This window comes from Archocentrus centrarchus, unplaced genomic scaffold (assembly GCF_007364275.1).
Source record: "Archocentrus centrarchus isolate MPI-CPG fArcCen1 unplaced genomic scaffold, fArcCen1 scaffold_55_ctg1, whole genome shotgun sequence".
Classification (NCBI taxonomy): Eukaryota; Metazoa; Chordata; class Actinopteri; order Cichliformes; family Cichlidae; genus Archocentrus; species Archocentrus centrarchus.
Window position 1 is genome coordinate 1,879,461 of NW_022060277.1, and position 20,737 is coordinate 1,900,197.

Consider the following 20,737-nt stretch of genomic DNA (forward strand, 5'->3'; position numbering starts at 1 on the left):
GACTCAATGCCACACTTGGAATGCCAAGAACTATACAAGACCCTAAGAGCCTTCATCAAGAACTCAATGAGAATGTGGAGAACAACACTAGAGGGCAACTTCAAGCCCATTGCACTAGTCAACATCAAGTGCAGGATTTACCAAAGAGATGCTCTGTCCCCACTGCTGTTTATTAACCAGATTATTAACAAGATTGGCTATGGATGCCGACTATAAAATGGAGCAAAGATCAGCCACCTCCTCTGCATGGATGACATCAAGCTGTAGATGAGTAAGGTAGAGTAAGGCAAGTCCTAAGGAGTCAGCTGAATGGGAAGAACAAGATCCGGGCTATCAACACCTATGCCCTGCCAGTTGTCAAATACCCTGCTGGGATAATAAGCTGGCCAAAGGAGGAGATGGAAGCCACTGATGTCAAGACAAGAAAGCTCCTTACTTTACATGGAGGGTTTCACCTCAAATCGAGCACCCTGAGACTGTATGCTAAGCAGAAGAAAGGAGGCCGAGGACTAGTGAGTGTCAGAACCACTATCCTAGATGAAACAACAAAGATCCATGAATACACGAGGAAGAAGGCCACAAAGGATCATGAGCTTAATGAGTAACTCAGCCAGCAGAAAAACGAGAAAGATAAGGAGGAAGAACAGGAACCATCATGGAAGGACAGGCCTCTGCACGGCCTGTACCACCGGCAGATAGAAGAAGAAGTGGCTGACATAGAAAACTCCTACCAATGGCTGGACAAAGCTGGATATAACAGCAGGGCATACATTAAACACCATAACCAAGTAGCTGGCATAGTATACAGGAACATCTGTATCAAGTATGACCTGGAAGTCTCCATGCCAAAATGGGATACGCCCACAAGGGTGGTTGAGAATAACAGAGCTAAGGGTTTGAGTCCTGGCCTGTCGCCAATTTGCACGCGTGTCTTCCCCGTATCTTTCCCCCATTTCCTGTCTCCCTGCACTGATGATAAAAGCTGCTGTGGCCAAAAATGCAAAAGAAAAACCTAAAAAAAAAAAAATCCACCAACACCTCTCCTCCCCTCCCCCATCTGAACTTCCCCACCTCCCTCAGCTTCTCTCCATCTTTCAACTACCATCTCCCTCTGAAATCACTGACATCCAGAAATTCAAGCCCTACACGTGTCTACTTGATCCTCTTCTACAGCTCTGGTTAAATCCTGCCTCCCCTCTCTCCTCCCATTCATATCTGAATTCATATGGGAGGAGATATGAATCTCCTCCCATTCTTCGCTTACCACTGGAATTGTTCCCACTCTCTTCAAAACTGCAGCTGTCGCCCCAATTCTGAAGAAGCCTGGTTCTGATCCAAACAACTACAATAATCTTTGCATCATCTGTAATTTACCTTTTATTTCCAAGACACTTGAAAAAAAACTGTTGCTATTCAACTTCATATCTAACTCAAAACAGTATTTATGAACAATTCCAGTCTGGTTTCTGGCCCCACCATATCACAGATACTGCTCTACTGAAAATCACGAATGACCTTCTCATGGCAGCTGACTCTGGATGACTCTCTCTCCTCATCCTCCTTGATCTGAGTGCAGCCTTTGACATTATCTCCCACACCATCCTCCTCTACAGATTATCTTCTACTGGCATCTCCCACACCCCTCTTGACTGGTTTTGTTCTTATCTCGCAGGCCGGTGGCTTTGACCGGCCACAGTGGCCAGCGACGATGCGGGCTCTTGCGCTCGCGCAGGTACATTAAGTGTTAACTACTGTTAACTATCGAGCGGGAAATCTACGTCGTAACCTGACCTGCATATATCAAATAACATCTGTTATGTCCCTACAAATCATATGCCATGATTAGCAAGGGACAGCAGGAAGATGTCCCTACCAACAGTTGCTCCGTTAGTATAATTAGCACCACAGCGGACCCTGATTGCCCCGCCTCTCCGTAAACATATTGGACTTACGTCCCTATAAATGTTAAGACCAAACCTCTGAATATGTTGTGACCCATCATTAAAATGTGAGCAGATATATTTGGTCTGAATAACATGTTTCTATATCTTCCTAGTATTATTAGTTGTGATAAATAAATAGAATGGTTATGCCAGTTATCTATTTATTTATTATTTGTGTTTCATTTACAATGTATTTATTTATATTGCAATTTATTTAAATATTTATATTTTATTTATATATCCTGTATTTTATTTTAAATTTAGTATTTAGTTTCAAGAGATTGTAGAAATGCACTAGATTTCAATGTATTCACTGTTCTGTAAGTGCAGGAAATGAAGTGTGTTTACAAAGTCAGTAATCGTGTTAAATAACCGTGATTTCAACACTGATCAAAATAATCGTGAATATGATTTTTTTTCCATAATCAAGCAGCCCCAATAGTTAGTATAGTTTGCTAGTCTGTGTTGTTAGTATAGTTTGTATAATTTATACCTCCACTCCTCGTATTCTATTTACTGTGCGTATTGTTAGGGATTATTTACTTAGTGAATAAAGGACAAATGTTTAAAGGTAAACTCCAGTTAATTAAATAATAAACAGTGGATCAACCAAATAATAAACAATTAAATAATACATTAGAGAGCAACTGATCAGAAAGTTCTAGACTAACTTTTCTGTTTCAGTGCACCTTATCTTGAGGTCCGGCCACCGAACGTACAATTAAAACATCACCAACGACACCATGTTCTGTCATTAATCTGGACAAGATTTCTCTGTATTGATTAAATTAGAACATCAGGAAGAAGATGTGCCTATGACTGAGAGGACTCTGGGTCATGAAAAACCAGCTTGAACAAGACTGAAGGTCAACTCATAGCACCCAGAGATTGTTTATGCTTCGATAACAACGAGCTGTATAAAAATGTTGTGGTTAGACAGGAACACGGGCCCAGAGAGAGAGAGAGTGCACACTCGGAGTCCCCACATGGCCATGTGTGTATATTTTCTGATTCTTTAATACATTAAATGAATTGCTTTTTTAAATAAATTGTTTCAGGTGTCAACAGGATAAGCGGAAGCGAATGGATGGATGGATGGATGGATGTTTCAGGTGTCTTCCTTCATAAAGAACCTGTTTACCTGTCAGTATAAAGCTGCTGGATGCCTTAATTTCCTTCAGGATCAACAAAGTTTCTATCATTTCAGAAATATTACAAAGTGTAATTATTTTACTATGCTGGTAGATAAATTCACTTATTTCCGTACATTCTTGAATCTGTTATTTGTTGCACTTACTTTTCGATGGAACGGTTTTTCGTTGTTGTATTTACATGGTTAAAACAAGGTTTTCGGTCTTCCTTACTCACCTCCATGCGTCCCTCCTGCTCAAGCGGTTTGATCCCCGCAAAGATGTCTGGCTCGTCCTCCTGGTGGTTGTGTCAGCTAACTGTCTGTCTACACCCTCTTATGAGGCAGCACTCAGGTAGTATGCCTGGTAGTCATCCTCACCCACAGGTTCTCCTTCAGCAGCTCCATGTACTGCTTCTACTACCTGATGAGCTGATCCAATTCAACTGCTGCCCCACTTCCTACTACTGCTTCAGTAGATACCACCTCTTTGCAGCCCCGTGGTGGTTTGGCAGATGTTTGAGTGGTGCTTGATCTTGCTGTATTTGTGGAAATTAAAGGCTGGTTACTACCAGCTGAATCAACATCTTCATCTCTGTTATGCACAGGCTCCACCTCTGCTTCCTTTTCTGTGGTGCTGGGCATGCCCACAACAATCACCCCATCTCTTTTGAAGGGAAGCAAGGTGGAGCAGGCTCTGCAGCAGCAATTGCTGCTGATGCATGGCTGCTACGCTTTGTTTCAAAAATCTTGCTCCCTCCACTGCTGCTACTGTTGTACTTGCGTGAATCTCGGAGCAGTGGGCTTGGAGAGGGGAGCATTTCAGGTGTGGTGGAAGAACTCAAAAGTGTTACTAGCCTCAGCGCCCCAAGCCAGATTGCAGCCATCATCCAGGCTGAGTTCAGCCAAGTCTGGCTCAGTGAGCTATCCTCACTACTAGTTCGCGCTTAGCACTTGTATGCTTACTACTTCCTAATCCTCCACCTCCTCCAGGAACTCCTACAGTTGCCCCCTTCCCACCTCCCTGAGTCAGTTTCAGCTTCCCTCCAGAGGAGGAGCCTGGCCTTTGTACATGCACTTTCCTCCTCCATCTTCAAGGACAGTGAGACACTCCCTCCTAGGCGGACAAGCATCCCTCCACCTCCACTCACTGACAGACCCTTCCTCTTGGTCAGAATGGTCTCCTTTGGTCGCACTGCTACCTCCTGTTGTGTGGAGTGACTATTTGGTCTACCTTTATACTCTCCCCCAGCGCCACCTTCAGCTCTGCCCCCTAATTCAGAAGATTCACCACTACCTCCTGCAGCAGCTTTGACTCCTCTCTGGTGCTGCACTGCCCTGGACCAGCAGAACGTGGCACTCTTCTTATCTGCACTGCAGTAGGTAATGCCATCCAGTGGGTTAGGCCACCTCCCAGTTGAAATAGCAGGACTCTACAGCAGGTTTAAAGCCTTGAAATAGTTATCCAGGGACTTGCGATGCTGTCCCCGCTTCACTATCTCTATAACTTCAGGTGCCACTGCTCAGCTGGCCTGCCAGTTCCAAACGCCTAGAAGAGAACGTCCAGTCTTTATATTTAACATGAATACTAGTTCATATTCACTGCCACCCTGATATGTATTTTAACACAAGAGATAAATGTGATGACAGAACGTAATATTCCCATAGAATTTATACTTTATGACTAAAATTGTGTGATAGTTTAATCAATCCACGACTAGCATGTAGCATGTTGTCAGTGGTCTGACCTGCAGGGGCTCATAGTGGGGTCGAGCACTGCCAGCCTCCATAGAACAACCATCTCATCACACATGCTTGCACAGGCATGAGCAGCTACTTCTGACTGGCCGTTGCTCCGGCCAGTGTGGCCACTCGCACTGCTGTGGGATGCTGAAGTTCGAACACTGTACCACAGCTGATGATCTGAACAGACACAGACAGGCGTGTGTGAAGCAATGTGATTGGGTACTCTGATAACATAACAGTTTCACATAAGACTTTATGTACAACTGTTTCTCTAAAAAATGTTGGGTGCTGTCAAGGTAGATTTTAGCTGAAAGTAGTAAATATGGAGCTTGTCCAAATGATGAAATTCTGGTACGGTATTACGTAAACATGAGCTCATTTTGAATTTAGGTTATATACGTTTCAGAAAAGCTGGCTGGGGCATCAACACTTCCTTAACAACCCTCTGTAAGAAGTTAGAAACAGAGGAGACCAGCTGCTGTGGTTTGGAAGTGTTTTTCCTGTCCTTGCTCGATATAGGATTTTAGAGGCTCAACAGTTTGGGGTCTCCATTGTCTTTTTTTGTTTCATGTGCCAAATGTTTCAGTGCCTGAACTCTTACTGCAGTCACGCTGTTACACATGCAGAATGTGCTTTGGTTCTTTCTGTAATAGGGAAGTGGATCTTTGGAAAACTTGTTACATAGATGGCAGCAAGTAAGTACAGTCTATGGATATATTGACTTTTTATTATTTTTGGATCAGCAAGATTAATGTCCAGCAGCACCTACACATAATGATATGAAGATGATGTGTTCAAACAAATGCCAAATTAGAATTTTTTTTAATCACTTGCATAGTCACTTAAAATATATATATTTAACAACATATCAGTCAAATGGAGAATATGAAGTACATTCTTCCATTTATCATCCATAAAGTAACAAGAGGTTCAAGTTTAGGAGTCAATGATTAGAACCTTCTCAAACAGTGTGAAGTTGAACCTGTTACTACTATTTAATCCTCTGACATCCAGGATCTGCTGTTCTCTTTGCCAATAGTGTTGTCATTAGACAAAATCTAAAGAGGTCTATAAAGACTTAAAGTATGTATGCCTGTAAGCCGAGCTATTCCTTGAAATAAATCAATCGAGTATAAGGAAAACCCTCTATAAGTGGCGCACATTCCAAACAGCAGCAACTCTGCCCAAGTGCAGACTGCATAATGCAAAAAGGAGTCTCCAAGAAGCCCAAAACTATCATTACATAACATGCACAGAACTCTTCAGCTGCTTGTTGAGAATGTGTGCATTTACAATCAGAAAAAGACTGATTGTAGATGCACATGTAAATCCTTGGCAATTTTTTGACCTCCATGAGAAAGATTAGCTTAAAAGGCTTGGTTGGGAGCAGTTTAGCTCACTGGGTGAGTAGGGGATCCATACACTACAAATCGATTGCAAAGGTCTGATTTGAATCTGCCCTTCGTCCCCCTTCTCTCTCAGCAACAGGACTTATTTGAGGTGTCGTACCAGCTGGATTTTGTTGTTTCGGAGGATTTCACTGCATCACTTTTTCAGTCCATGTTTGCCTCTATACCAGCTTTTTTACAACTACTTTTTACCTAGCACCAAATTCACAACGAGTACATTTTTTTTTTTTCTTCAGAGTATGTCATGTATACTAAGATTTGGGGGTTATAAGTTATGTAGAATCAAAGAAAGCATTTAAATTGAACCATTCTTCTGTGTGCCCACAGCTTTCACCTTGTTCAGTCACAGGAAAAATATTGTAAATCCTTGGCCATTTTAAAATGTTTCTGCATAAATGTGACCTATACACAAGGAGAAACCGAATTAAAACAAATCAAATGAAGGAGGAAGAAAAATCCAAAATTGCAGATCTGTGAATAGCAAACAAATCTGAACTTTGGTTTTCAGCATTTGGTGAAACTATTCAGCAGCCTTCAGGTTTGTGTATGAAAAGTTCAGCAAACTGCAGGCAGACAGCACCGTTCTTTTAGAGAGGAGGACTTCCTCCTGGCAGCCCCATATGCACACGATTGTTCTGAGCTTTCACGGCACTGGACTCATGAACATAACTCTTAATCAATGTGAAAGGGGCCTTTTGTCACAAGCTACCCTGGACTCCTTTGAGACCACCTAGACAATTGCTCTGGAAATGACCTGTAATAGTAGAAGCTGCCCCTTAACAATGTTTTTATTTTGTATTCATTTGAACAGTTTCTCCAAGCATGGATTCGAGGAGTCCAAAACACCTTAACCCTCTGGATTGATGGACGTCCAAATGACAGCAGCAAGACGCTGCCTCACTGAGTCTCTGATTTCATCATGGAAAGTATGGACTTCAAACTTGGTACTGGTTTTTAAATTTGTTGATAGGCCAAGTAAAACCAGAGTTATGATCAATAATTTATGCCATGCTTTTTTTCTGTATATGGTCCTCACAATTGATGGGCGTTCATACAGGAAGAAATGGCAAAAAGGGGGGGTTTCGCATTCAAATAAAAAAAAAAAAAAAAAAAAAAAAAAGAATTTGACAACTTTCCTATTGATGGAAAATGCACATCAACCAATCAGAAAAATTATATGGCAACATGTGGCATTTGGTTGCTTTGGAACAGGTGAAAAGGTGGTGAAAGACAGTATTGATGGCAAGTTTTTCCTGTGATGGCGCCCTCTGTCTGTGGTGGACAGGAACTGTTTTTTTGGTGTGGCATAAATTATTTGTGTGGCATCTTATTGTGACACCTGACTGTTCTGTAAGAGTTGTACAAAACCCTCTGTGGCACTTCCTGCATTTTAATGTTAATAGTTGTATATAACTTTCTCTGTATATATCTTTCTCTCCCCTCAGCCCAACCGGTCGCGGCAGATGACCCCCCCCTCCCTGAGCCTGGTTCTGATGGAGGTTTCTTCCTGTTAAAGGGAGTTTTTCCTTCCCACTGTCACCAAGTGCTGCTCATAGGGGGTCGTTTTGACTGTTGGGTTTTCTCTGTATTATTGTAGGGTCTTTACCCACAATACAAAGCGCCTTGAGGCGACTGTGTGATTTGGCGCTATATAAATAAAATTGAATTGAATTGAACTTTATTGTGGCTATATTTCTATGTAAGTTTTTAAAATGTATAACTTTTATTTGTATTTTAAGTTGTAAAAATTGTTCAATAACATGTTTGTGGTTTTCACAGTTTAAAAAAAAAAACAAATCAAACTTTTTTTTACTGAAGATTTTGTTTTTGTGTGATTTTAGCTCCAATGTGTTAATCTGCATGTCAAATGAAAAAATAACTGTCCAGTCACGCACATCAGGTTGTGCTGAAATATAAAAGCAAAAACAAAAGCAGTCAAAAATGGCCAATTATACCCTCGACCCCGGAGGGTTAAAGATAGTCCTGTTACCTTTTGTGGCCTGGTGAACATTAACACGGCCCATTTATTCTTTAAATATGAACAGGGTGCCCACAAACACCTGATTTCACATCATTTTGACAATTGATAATATATGATTTCTTTCAATAAATAAATGAGAGCATCTAATATTTTCATTCAGTTGTTTTATTGTAGTCTTTTTCTACTTTTAGGATTAGTTTTTAAAAAAAAATCTGTTCATGTTTTAGGTCAAAAATATAATAAATTTCAAAGACTTCACAAACTTTTTCTTGTAACATTTGGAACTCATCTCATGTCACAGTATTCAACAGTATACCTGTTCGTAGGTGAGGCACTGTTCAGTGAGAATCTCAAGCAGTGGGGCAGCATTGCTGTCTCGCCTCTTAAACATCTCCCTGACTATGGACAGAAGATTCCAGATGCCTTCTGGCTCTCTACCCCTCAGAGGTCGCAGCAGACATGCCCATTCAGCAGCTGCTGGGGGCTCCGTGGATGACAGGTACATGGAGTTTACATCACTATAAATAACACATAAAGTACCGGTTTAAGCTGAGTGACACTGAGGTACTTTGATTGTACCTCACTTTAAAACTATAACAATTACAAAAGCATTAAAATGCAAAAACAATTACAAATACATTGCTAATAAAAAAAAGAATAACAGTTTCAAATTTTTATTATTTTTAGTAGTTTGTGGGCGACAAACTACTACAGGTGTTACAGGTATACAGCACACTGGGGTTTGGCTTTATAAAGGCTGTACTGGCAGGAAGCAAGTATCTTTTACTTCACTGGGATTACATCTGATTCAGAATCCAGCAAAAGAAACGACTGTCCTTTTTTTTTAAGTCAAAGGAACAGGTTACCTTCGAAAAATGCCTTCTGTCCATCCACACTGTCATAACTTTCCACTTGTTATGGGTGCTTGTTTGAACTGGGATTGTTCCTCCAACTTGCATGTTCAAGGTTTTGAGTGTGAACGTATTAGAAATGGAACATTTTCATGTGTCAGGTCTAATAATCATTTTATAAAAGCAGCTGCATCCAGGGAAAGATTCAGTCACAGCTTATGGCAGCAGCAGTTATACCCAGGCCAAGATGGATGTGAAGCATTTTATGTTGACTACAAATAGCTACACAAACTGTTCTGGTTACTTTTTGTCCGCTTCCCAAACAAAGTGTGAGTGAGTGAATGGATTAAAAGGGTTTATAAAGTGTTTAGCCAAAGCCCTATAATTTAAGTTTAGGAGAGGCTCAAAGGCAAATCATGTGAGACAAATAGTGTCTACCTGAAAACAACAGGTGAAGGTCCACAGAATTTGTGCAGAGTTTTTTTGATGTTGTCACTGAGGGTCGACTCATCCAAATACCAGGTGCTTTGGTCCGATGCAGAAGGACCTGCTGTTGGATCTACACAAATGCACCATTCAGAAATCATTTAACCTTCAGAGAAAAACATCACAATAACCTACAAAAACGTTTCCTTTTCCATTATGTTATTAAAGGGGTTCTCTATTCCTGTTTCACAGTACCCCAGGCACACAAACTGTACAGCAGTCATGGTTTAAAACAATGTATTTTCTCCAATGACAGCAAAACAGCTATAGGAGATTAACTGTACTTCATTTTCAAGAACTTTGCCATTTTCCTGTTAGAGCCAACAAAAAGACAGAAAGCAAATGTGTCACAGAACATTAAGTGTTAGATGAACACCAACAACATTATTTCAACTACGGTATCACTATGCTGGATGCCTGCTTGTATATTTTGATATCAGCATTATTTTACAGTAATATCTGAAGTCACTGCTAAAGAAATGTCACTTCATATTCCTGACAAACCAGATCATTTTCTTTCGTTGTGAATCAGCTCTAGGTTGAATTTTTAGTGACTGTTTAACCTACCCACTAATGCAGCTCTGTTCAGCACAGTTCAAATGCTAATGGTATGTGACAGAATGGTTTGATGCAACTAACACAAAGTCTGATACTGAACCTGGAGCTCCACACACAGTGTTGATGGCAGTGGACTGTGAGGACAGCAACTCATCCAAGAGTCGCTGGGCTGTGGGCAGGATCTGAAAACACTCACTTGAATGAATACATTTTCTTCAATAATTTGCTTTATAGAGAGCATAAATAGTCCATGATATGGATGGTACCTGCTGAGGCAGCTCGCTGATGAGGTACTGGGCAAACTTTTGAAGCTGGTCCCTCTGCAGCCTGGACAAAGACTCAGAAACTGGAGCCCTGAGACACACTGCTGATGCCTACACACACACACACACACACACACACCAATTATTTCAGTATACGTTTTTTTATGTTTATGCCTTCAGCAGACTGCCACAAGTACACAGAACAAGTGGTGCCGAGCACAACAACTCCATCCCTGGCAGAAGTTTAAGCTGATTTGAACGTTGTTTGTCTCACAAACATGTCACTCTCCAAACATCAGATCACCAGGATAACACATTGGTCCTGTTGTCCATAAATTTCTGAGGTTTAAAAGGTTGAACTAAAATAACTTTAATTTTATGGTTATTTTTTATTTTGTAGAGACTTTATCTCTTATAATGAGCAAATACGCAATTTTTCGGTGGGCGATTGATAGCCAAAAGTCATGTCATATATTCATGTATCCAGATCATATCCCAATCAAATGAGGTTCAGACTTATCCGAGGTTTTTAGTATACACATCTATCGTGTGAATTTGAACGTCCTAGGGGACATCATTCTCAAGTTACCATGTTCACAAAATTTTCAGAAAAACCTGACCTCTGACCTTGACCCAATAATGGCAAAAATGTAATTAGGCGATCTAGGGATCACTGGCCATTTTTAATGGAAATATGGTATAAATCTATCTGGTATCCATCCATTGGTCCATCCATTTCCTTTCGCTTATCTGGGACCGGGTCGCAGGGGCAGAAGCCTAAGCAGAGAATCCCAGACCTCCTTCTCCCCTCCGGAATGGCTGCACTCATCACCCAGTCTAAGGGAGAGGCCACCCATCACAGGAAGCTCATTTCTGCCGCTTGTATTTGTGATCTCGTTTTTTCGTTCACTACCCAGAGCTCATGACCATAAGTGAGGGTAAGGACGTAGACTAACCGGTGAATTGACAGCTTCTCTTTGATGATCAGCCCTCTCTTCACCACGACAGACCGGTGCAGCGTCTGCATCACTGCAGACACAGCCCGGATCCATCTGTCAGTGCCCAGTTCCCTTCTCCCCTCACTCATGAACAAGACCCCAAGACACTTAAACTCATCCACCTGGGGCAGCAACTCCTCCCTGAGCCAGAGTGAGCACACCCCCCTTTTCTGACTGAGGACCATGGCCTCAGACTTGGAGGTGCTAATTCTCATGCCAGCCACTTCACACTCAGCTGCGAACCATTCCACTGTGAGCTGGAGGCCACCATGTGATGAAGCCAACAGGACTGCAACATCTGCAAAAAGCAGAGATGAGATTCTCAGGCCATCAAGGTGGAAGCCTTCTGCCACTTGGCTACACCTAGAAATTGGTGACAACGGGCAGTCCTGGCGGAGTCAGGAAGTGAGTCAAACTTATTGCCAGCAGTACAGACCAAGCTCACACTGCAGTTGTACAGGGACTGAATGGCCCGCACCAACTCCTGCACCACCCCTCACAGAATACCTTGCCTTCCCTAAGTCCACAAAACACATGTAGACTGGATGGGCATACTCCCACGCACACTTGAGTGGATAAAGAGCTGGTTCAGCGTTCCGCAACCAGGACAAAAACGCACATTTGTTTGATATTCTTATGACGTAAAGCACTTTGAATTGCTTTGCCACTGAAATGTGCTATACAAATAAATTTAAATAAATAAATTGTTCCTCTTAAATCCGAGGTTTGACTAACGGATGGACCCTTCTTTCCAACACGCTGGTACAGACCTTACTGGGGAGGCTGAGGAGTGTAATCCCCAGATATTTGGAGCACACCCTCCAGGCTCCCTTCTTAAAGATGGGGACCACCACCCCAGTTTGCCAATCCAGTGGCACTGCCCTAAATCTCCAAGAAATGTTTGCAGAGGCGTGCCAACCAAGACAGCCCTACAACATGCAGAGCCTTCAGGAACTCAGGGCAAATCTTGTCCACCCCAAGGGCCCTGCCACCAAGGAGTGACATCACACCCAGTGATGGGTGAGTCATCCCCCTCGTCCCCAGACTCTGCTTCCACTACAGGTGTGTCAGTGGGATAAAGGGGGTCCTCGAAGTATTCGTTCCACCGCCTGACTATAGCCTCAGTTGAAGTCAGCAACGCCCCACCCACACTATGGACTGTGTGAGTCTGTGTGAGTCTTGCAGACTGGGGCTTCTGCCAGGCATTCCCAGCGCACCCTCACAATATGTGTAGGTGCACCAGGTCTGTCCAGCATCTTCCTCCACCATCTGATCCAACTTACCACCAGGTAGTGATCAGCTGACAGCTCCGCTCCTCTCTTCATGGTGAACATGGTGTTTTGTTATTGGATTTCTGTGCAAACCAGTTTGCCCATTCAGGTTCAGATCGGGCCATTCCTCCCAGACACGCCCCTCCAGGTCTCACTGTTATTGCCCACATAAGTGCTGAAGTCTCCCAGTAAGACAATGGAGTCACTGGATGGAGCACACTCGTGGACCCCGCCCAGCAACTCCAAGAAGGGTGGGTACTGTCATTTGGCGCATTCGCGCAAACAACAGTCAGGAACTGTTCCCTGGCCCGAAGGTGCAGGGAACCAACCCTCTTGTCCACTGGCGAAAACTCCGATCTACAGGCAGCAAGCCGAGAGGATATAAGACTACTCACCCCAGCTCACCGAGGGCAACTCCAGACTGGAACAAAGTCCAGCTCCTCTCCAGGAGACTGGTTCCAGAGCCCAGGCCATGCGTTTAGGTGTGCCTGACTAAATCTAGCCGGTATCTCTCAACCTCACGCACTGGCTCAGGCTCCTTCCCCAACAGAGAGGTGACATTCCATGTCCCAATAGCCAGCCTCAACAGCCGAGGATTGGTCCGCCAGGGCCTCCGCCCTTGGCCACCGCCAAACATACATCGCACCCAAACTCTACGATGCTTCCTGGTAGGTCTACAGGAGGATCTAACTGGTAGTTTTCCTGTAATATTGTTAAACAGACAGGCAGACAAACATACAAAAAAACACAATACCCTGTTCCCGCTCAATGCAAGTGTAACACGTGGGAAAAGAAAGCATGCCTTAAAAAGGTACTTTTAGCCTGCAAAAAAATCAAAAAACTAAATACTTGTGTTTTTGTAACCTTCCCACTCAGGCATTGCTATTTAATTTCCCTGGTCTGTGCACATCATCACAGAATAAACCCAATACCAGACATTTGATAATCAATGTATTAGGTCAACCAGAAAGGCTACCACTCTACTGCATCATTCCAGATTGAGACCTCAGCACCCCACTACTATCCACTACTTCAGTTGATTTTTTTGGTTCCATTCAAGTTAATGCAGAAAGAGTCTAAAGAAAGATAAAGGAAAATGCAATCCTTGATCAAAACACAACTCTTTTCACCTGTTGCATGACTGAAAAATGAGCAAGGACAAGAAGATGAGCAACAGCATTTGTCTCAGAAAATTACCAGTACTCACAATGTGAAAAATAGTTAATACCCATACACAATAAAGGCTGTTTCACACCGGATGCGTTGCGTAAATACGACATGAAATTCTGAATCTTTCGGATGCGAACTTGTCGTGTAACCTATCTACACACTGGACGCGTTGCGTTTTTGTGAATAGATTGCCCTCATAAAACGCACTGTGAAAGAAAGGAAGTTGACATCAAACGATGATGTAATGAGGTTGTGATGTTTCTAAACAAGAGAAGGAAGAAACAGAGATTCTGGTTTCATCCAACTCATAAGAAAGCGGAAGCAGGGAGAGTTTTATGGTTTGATCCCGGAGTTGAAGCTGCATCATGGCCACTTTCGCGCATATTTCAGGATGTCAGTGGGCAGTTGTTGGCAGAATTGTGAGGAGGCAGAGAATAATTTCAGAGAGCCGACTGACTCAGAACAGCGTGTAGCTGTGTGTCTGAGGTAAAATAGTACGAGTTTACTGTTCCCACATCACTGTATATTCAGTACATCGGTGCGCGTTTTGAGCTAGGAACGCACATGTTGCTAAATGCAGCGCTCTGATTGGTCAGATCTGTTTGTTCACTTGCGAAATTCAGAAAAATCGAACTTGATCCGAAAAAATAAATGCCGCAAATTCGTCCTGTGGAATGACGCAGTTGGTGTGATTGGCTGCATTAAGAACAGGAGAGTCCGAAAAATATTTTTAATGCACGAAACATTCGCACGAAATTTACGCATCCGGTGTGTTAAAGCCTTAATTCTGCATCAACTAAAAAATAAAGCTTTATAAACCCTAGTAATTTTTATACATTTAAATGAGTTAGAGTATATATAAAGTTAATCTACAGGGCTTGGTGATTGATGGGTAATTTTTGCCATTTCATCCAGGATATCTGTTATAATGGATATGACAAAGTATCTGACACAGTAAGAGCTTGTGAGCACAGGCCTGTTGCACTTTGATGACCATTTAGAAAATTAAAGAGCCCCATAAATGCATTCATATTAACAAAAACTCACATTATGGATCCTGAAGAGGCAGAGTGCCACCACATGAGCGCACCATTTGGCTCCTGCACCACAGGTGCAGCTGCAGGAAGTGATGCGGCAGCGATCAAACATGACTGCCACATTGTAGGCTCCTTTAGACTGACTGGACTGAGTGGAAACTACTGTAGCACTGAGATGAAAGCCTTAAATGAGAGACAGGAACAGAAATGCAAAAAAACTGAATTAATAGGAACGGGTGCGATAGAGAAACAAGTGTATTTCTTTTGCTGGAAATTATATTTTACTTAAAGTAAAAGTATTACGTTTTTTGGATATTCCTCAGCCTTTAAAAATAAATAAATCTCTATTTTATGGAAAATGTTTGCAATGTTACTAAGGCCAGACCAAATTAATCTTGACCAAAATATACTCTCCCACAAGCAAATGCTGGCAGGCCTTGTTTGGAATCAAGGCTTTTCATCCATTACTCATCTTACAACACATTTGTATAAAGTATAGGTAGCCAAAGAGGAGGAGTTCAAATCAATTCAATTTTATTTATATACCACCAAATCACAACAGCCTCAAGCTTTATATTGTGGGTAAAGACCCTACAATAATACAGAGAAAATCCAACAATCAAAACGACCCCCTATGAGCAGCACTTGGTGACAGTGGGAAGGAAAAACTCTCTTTAACAGGAAGAAACCTCCATCAGAACCAGGCTCAGGGAGGGGGGGGGGGGGGGGGACAGAGATTAATAACTAATGATTAAATACAGAATGTAGCATAAACAGAGTAAAAGAGGTGAATGAATAAGAAACACTCAGTGCATCATGGGAACCCCCAGCAGCCTAGGCCTATAGCAGCATAACTAAGGGAGGGTTCAGGGTCACCTGATCCAGCCCTAACTATAAGCTTGATCATAAAGTTTTAAGCCTAATCTTAAAAATAGAGAGGGTGTCTGTCTCCTGAATCCAAGCTGGGAGCTGGTTCCACAGAAGAGGGGCCTGAAAGCTGAAGGCTCTGCCTCCCATTCTACTCTTAAGTATCCGAGGAACCACAAGTAAGCCAGCAGTCTGAGAGTGAAGTGCTCTGTTGGAGTGATATGGTACTATGAGGTCTTTGAGATAAGATGGGGCCTGATTATTTAACACCTTGTAGGTGAGGAGAAGGATTTTAAATTCTATTCTAGATTTAACAGGGAGCCAATGAAGAGAAGCCAATATGGGAGAAATCTGCTCTCTCTTTCTAGTCCCTGTCAGTACTCTGATGGGGACTAGAAAGTTGTCTCAAATAAATCCAGATCCAAGTCAATCTAAATAAAGTCAGCCTTGCGACTGACCCCCCTGTTTGGGCTTCGGGACCAAACATAAAAGTCTTCCGGTCATATGGTCCAGCTATTTTTCTGACAATGCTTGCACAACAAAACAAAAATCTGTTTAACCCTTTAATGTGGGGTGATTGCAGCTCAAGCGCCTGTTACCTGCCCTTACTACCTGCAAACAGCTGGTTAAGACATCACGTATCATCACAGAACTCTAAATCGGGCCTTATTTTATATTTTATTTATTTATTTTCGTAATCGAGTATTCTATCGATTACTCAATCCATTAATCAAGTAATCGGATAAGAAATAGTTTTTCGTTTTAACAGTTCATCAGCATATTTTAACTTCCATACTGCAGATGTTTCTCTGTGCGAAACAAACAGGGTGGATGGAGCAGCTACAAAGTTCTCTGTTCTTCATGCTGCTGATCAGGTAGTTGATGAAGGACCTCCAGCTGTTTCCCAGTAAAAGTTTAACAGTGGTTACAGGAAAAAAGCGCTGTTGCTTTGGACGCTAGAAAAACGTCTCCATTTCACTGCACCTGTGCTCACCGTCTCAGTGAGCTCAGGTGCAGTAAGCCTCTTTGTGCGATGTAAAACAGCTGCTGTTGTGTTTTTGTTGAAAAACTGGGGGCTGCATGAGCTTAATGCTGTAATGCTTTTAATTCACAAGCATCCTCCAAATTACGTTTCTACTGCAGCTCTATTTTTAGTCGCTAACCGGGGATTAAAGCATAAAAAACATTTTGACGGAGCCCCTTGATACTAGGGGTGGGGTGGGGGCTTCCGGCACTGAACGATGCAGCCCCCACTAGTAAACTGTGGTTACAGCGATCCATTCTGGTGGCTACAGCTGAAGAAAAAGATAACAGCTGACATTCTCTGCACACCCACACACGCACTCAGCACAGAGCAGTGGGGGGGTAGAAAAACTTGTCAATGGTGATCCACTCCTGTTAAAGCCTGAAATTTTCCTCTTACTTCTCCTCGCGTTCATGCCGGCACGCACGACCGTAGCGAGATCAAATGTGCACATTGTGAATGAAACTGCCCGTGCTCTGTGGTAGACTGCAAATTGCAGTGAAATAATACAGTCACAAGCAGCAATAAAAGCAGCGATCTAGCCGGGGTGGAGTCTGTGGAGTCCGCTCCTGCAAGGCACAGTGCCTGGTGATCAACCACTAGCTAGAACACTGTAGGGTTAGCATAGCCAACAATACATTTAGCTGCTTTTCACAGCAAACCAGTCAAAATCTGAAGTATTTTTTCTCTGAAGATTCAAGTATGTAATCTTCTAATCATTAGCCTACAAATGAGCCTAATATGAGCACTTTAACCTACTTAGTACAATACATTTCAAAAGTACCTGTAACTCAAAGGTGTATGTGTGTGCATGAATGAATGAAAGGAAAACACATTGTAAAGTGCTTTGCAGAGCAATGAGTTAAAAGGTCATGCGGTATTTGTATAAGTTACAGTTAAAGAGTGTAAATGATCTGGGGATTGTTTCTATATTTTACAAATTTCCAGCCTTTTAAAAACATGACTGTACTAATAGGAGACTTGTAGAAATAATGGAGGTCACATGATCGCATGATTTACTGAAACTGTAAATGGCATCATATGAAGCTTATTGTTTGGTATACCATACTGAGTAAACTATACTCAACAGTTAAAGCACAACAGAAAATCTTCAGAGCTTAAAAAAGGTGAGGGGACTTCTTTAAGTTTTTGAAGATGTTTCAGAGGTTTCTTCAGTTCTAACAACAAAAGATGTACAGTCCCAGGTAGAAAAAACACCATGTAGGTTTGTCAGAGAAATGCAGGATAATTTTCTCCAAACATGATATCCCAGTGTACTTAAGACAAAAATCTCAAGGACAAAATTCCCAAACACAAGCTAAGCAACATAGTGTACGCTGTGCAGTGAGGAGTGTTTGAACTTCTACATCAGAGAAACCAAACAACCACTCCACAAGCACATGGCAGAGCATAGAAGAGCCACCTCGCCTGGACAAGACAGAGCTGTACATCTGCACCTAAAGTTTAAAAGGTCACTCTTTGGCCTCTTTCCCACCAACAGGGTTCCGGAGCCCGTGCCGTAATTTGAACTGTTAGGCGGGTTTTCCACCACCGAAGCACTCGGTGCTCGGCCGAAAAACGGGTTCAATTCCGGCCCCACAAACTAGCTGGTCTGGAACCAGGAACATGTGACGAAAGTGGCAGAGGGGCGTGGCTCTGCCGTCTTAACATCAAGTTTTCTACCATATTACATGTGTATTACATGAGAAAAGTGAAGTGATTTTCACGGCTGTGAATTAGGTTGGGCTCTAAGGCTGAACTTGCTGCTTTGTATCAGTTCATATCACAGATAAAAGGACACAAAGTGCGTACTTGTCGTCTTGCTCTAATCGCTGTCTGTGTTTCCCTCTGTGCTGCACACAGATGCTGCAGTAGTTTGGTTTGGACCTTAAAACGTATTTGCAGCACAAAAAAGGAGAGCGTGTTCTCCCATGTGTGTGCGCTTCGGCTTCCGTGTCCAGACGAGGACCCGCCCACACTCATACGTAAAGTAGCCGTTCACAGAAATGCGGTGGGAACGCGGGCCCGTTCTTAATCGTTTCGCCGGTTCCTTGGGATCGGCACGGGAACTTGCTCCGGCTCCGGAACCTCGGTGGTGGGAAAGTAGCATCAGAGGATGCCAAGGTTCATATTTTGGAACAGAAAGACAGATGGTTTGAAAGAGGAGTAGAAGAAGCCATCTATGTTCTCTGTTGCTACTTTTCCACCGCCGAGGAGCCGGTGCTCATGCCAGTGCTGGTGTCGGTTTCAATGAACCGGCGATCCACTTAAGAATGGGCCCGCGTTTCCACCGTGCTTTGTGAACTGCTCCTTTACATATGAGTGTGGGTCGGTCCTCGTCTGGACACAGAAGCCAAAGGTAACAAATGTGGGAGCTCCTCTTTTTGTGCTGTGAACACATTTTATGGTCCAAACCAAACTACTGCAGCATCTGTGTGCAGCACAGAGGTAAACACAGAGCGATTAGAGCAAGACGACAAGTTCGCACTTTGTGTCCTTTTATCTGTGATATGAACTGATACAAAGCAGCAAGTTCAGCCTTAGAGCCCACCCTAATTCACAGCTGTGAAAATCGCTTCGCTTTTCTCATGTAATACACATGTAATATGGTAGAAAACTTGATGTTGAGATGGCAGTCACACCCTTCTGCCGCTTTTGTCACGCGTTCTTGGTTCAAGACCAGCTAGTTTGCGGGGCCAGAGTTGAACCCGGTTTTCGGCTGAGCACCAAGTGCGTTTGCGGTGGAAAAACCGCTGAAAGGTGGCACCGGAACCCCGACATAGAAAAGAGGCCTGTGAATGACCATCAGTGAACAGAGGTGGTGGTTTACAACACCAGCTGTCAGCCACAAACAATGCAGTGTTGGGACCCCCACTGACGCCCTACTTCACGTGACCTCAATAGGTCACACGACAGGGTGGGGCAAGGTCTCACAGTGGTTTCACCTGAAACCCTGATGGTAATGACCCATGTCTTTTTTCACACCTTGGCTCATGTGACGACACATGACCAATAGTGGGTCAATGACCACCTCCAAAGGGGGACAACCCCCACTTGGTTTGAAATACGTGGGACTCTCCACCTTTTGTTTTTAGAACTGACGAAGCCTCTTGGATGAGAGCTGAAACTCTCCAGTCCAGTCAACTTTTTTCAAGCTCTTAAGACTACCATGACCTGCATGACTGAGAACCCACACAGACATACAACACAACAGAAATGTTCTCCATAAGAGAACTCATTCTTATGTTAAAGATTATTCTACTTACCAATTTGCAGGGGGTCTTTGACAGCTCTGATTCTATAGAGTTGTTCTCCGCGCTGAAATTCATCTGGACTACCATTAGCAAGGCAAGAATATAACCTACAGCAGTACGAAAACGAAGTCAAACCTCAGTTTAAAACCTCAGCTTTATATTCAAGTCAATTAGCTTTTGGAGAGTCATACTATTTTTTGTCATTTTAACTCTATACAGCATCGTGACTTAAAATTATGCAGTAAAGATCTGAAGATTTTTTATTATAGTGAAAACATGAAGCATTTGTTTAACCATTTTTATAGGCTCAAAAATAACGATAAATGAAAAACAGCATTTGTTCTAACAGTTGGACACCAATAAAATACAGTCAATGGCTGCCTGCCCCCTGGAACCTATTGCCAAATGCTATCTCTGTCCTTCATATGGTTTGCTAAGTTTATATTCCTAGCAGCCTCTTCATGGCTCCATGTACAGGAGGTGACAGATGTTTGCTCCATTCCGTAGTTGGTATCCATAGTCAGTCTTGTTGATGATCTGGCTGAGGGGGCTCAGGCCTGTGCAGAGCAGCAGTGGGGACAGAGCATCTCCTTGGTAAATCCAGCAGTTGAAGGTGACTTGTGCACGTGGCTTGAAATTGGCCTCTATAGTTGTTTTCCACATCCCCAGTGAGTTCCTGATGAAGGCTCTTAGGGTTCTGTTGATCTTATACACTTCTAGGCATTCCAGGATCCATGTGTGAGGCATTGG

General features: G+C 42.8%; 1 protein-coding gene across 1 annotated transcript in view; it reads right to left on the reverse strand.

Moving 5' to 3' along the window:
- Nucleotides 1-20,737, reverse strand: part of zswim8 (zinc finger, SWIM-type containing 8) — a 68,074-nt gene that overhangs the window by 33,241 nt on the left and 14,096 nt on the right. Inside the window, 20 exon segments of the mRNA XM_030725433.1 lie at nucleotides 3,312-3,380; nucleotides 3,383-3,513; nucleotides 3,516-3,737; nucleotides 3,740-3,906; nucleotides 3,908-3,992; nucleotides 3,995-4,018; nucleotides 4,021-4,137; nucleotides 4,140-4,172; nucleotides 4,175-4,475; nucleotides 4,477-4,535; nucleotides 4,538-4,579; nucleotides 4,582-4,596; nucleotides 4,599-4,621; nucleotides 4,821-4,985; nucleotides 8,514-8,726; nucleotides 9,498-9,618; nucleotides 10,204-10,285; nucleotides 10,370-10,477; nucleotides 14,853-15,025; nucleotides 20,000-20,094. Coding sequence (XP_030581293.1) covers nucleotides 3,312-3,380; nucleotides 3,383-3,513; nucleotides 3,516-3,737; nucleotides 3,740-3,906; nucleotides 3,908-3,992; nucleotides 3,995-4,018; nucleotides 4,021-4,137; nucleotides 4,140-4,172; nucleotides 4,175-4,475; nucleotides 4,477-4,535; nucleotides 4,538-4,579; nucleotides 4,582-4,596; nucleotides 4,599-4,621; nucleotides 4,821-4,985; nucleotides 8,514-8,726; nucleotides 9,498-9,618; nucleotides 10,204-10,285; nucleotides 10,370-10,477; nucleotides 14,853-15,025; nucleotides 20,000-20,094 — 2,245 coding nt within the window.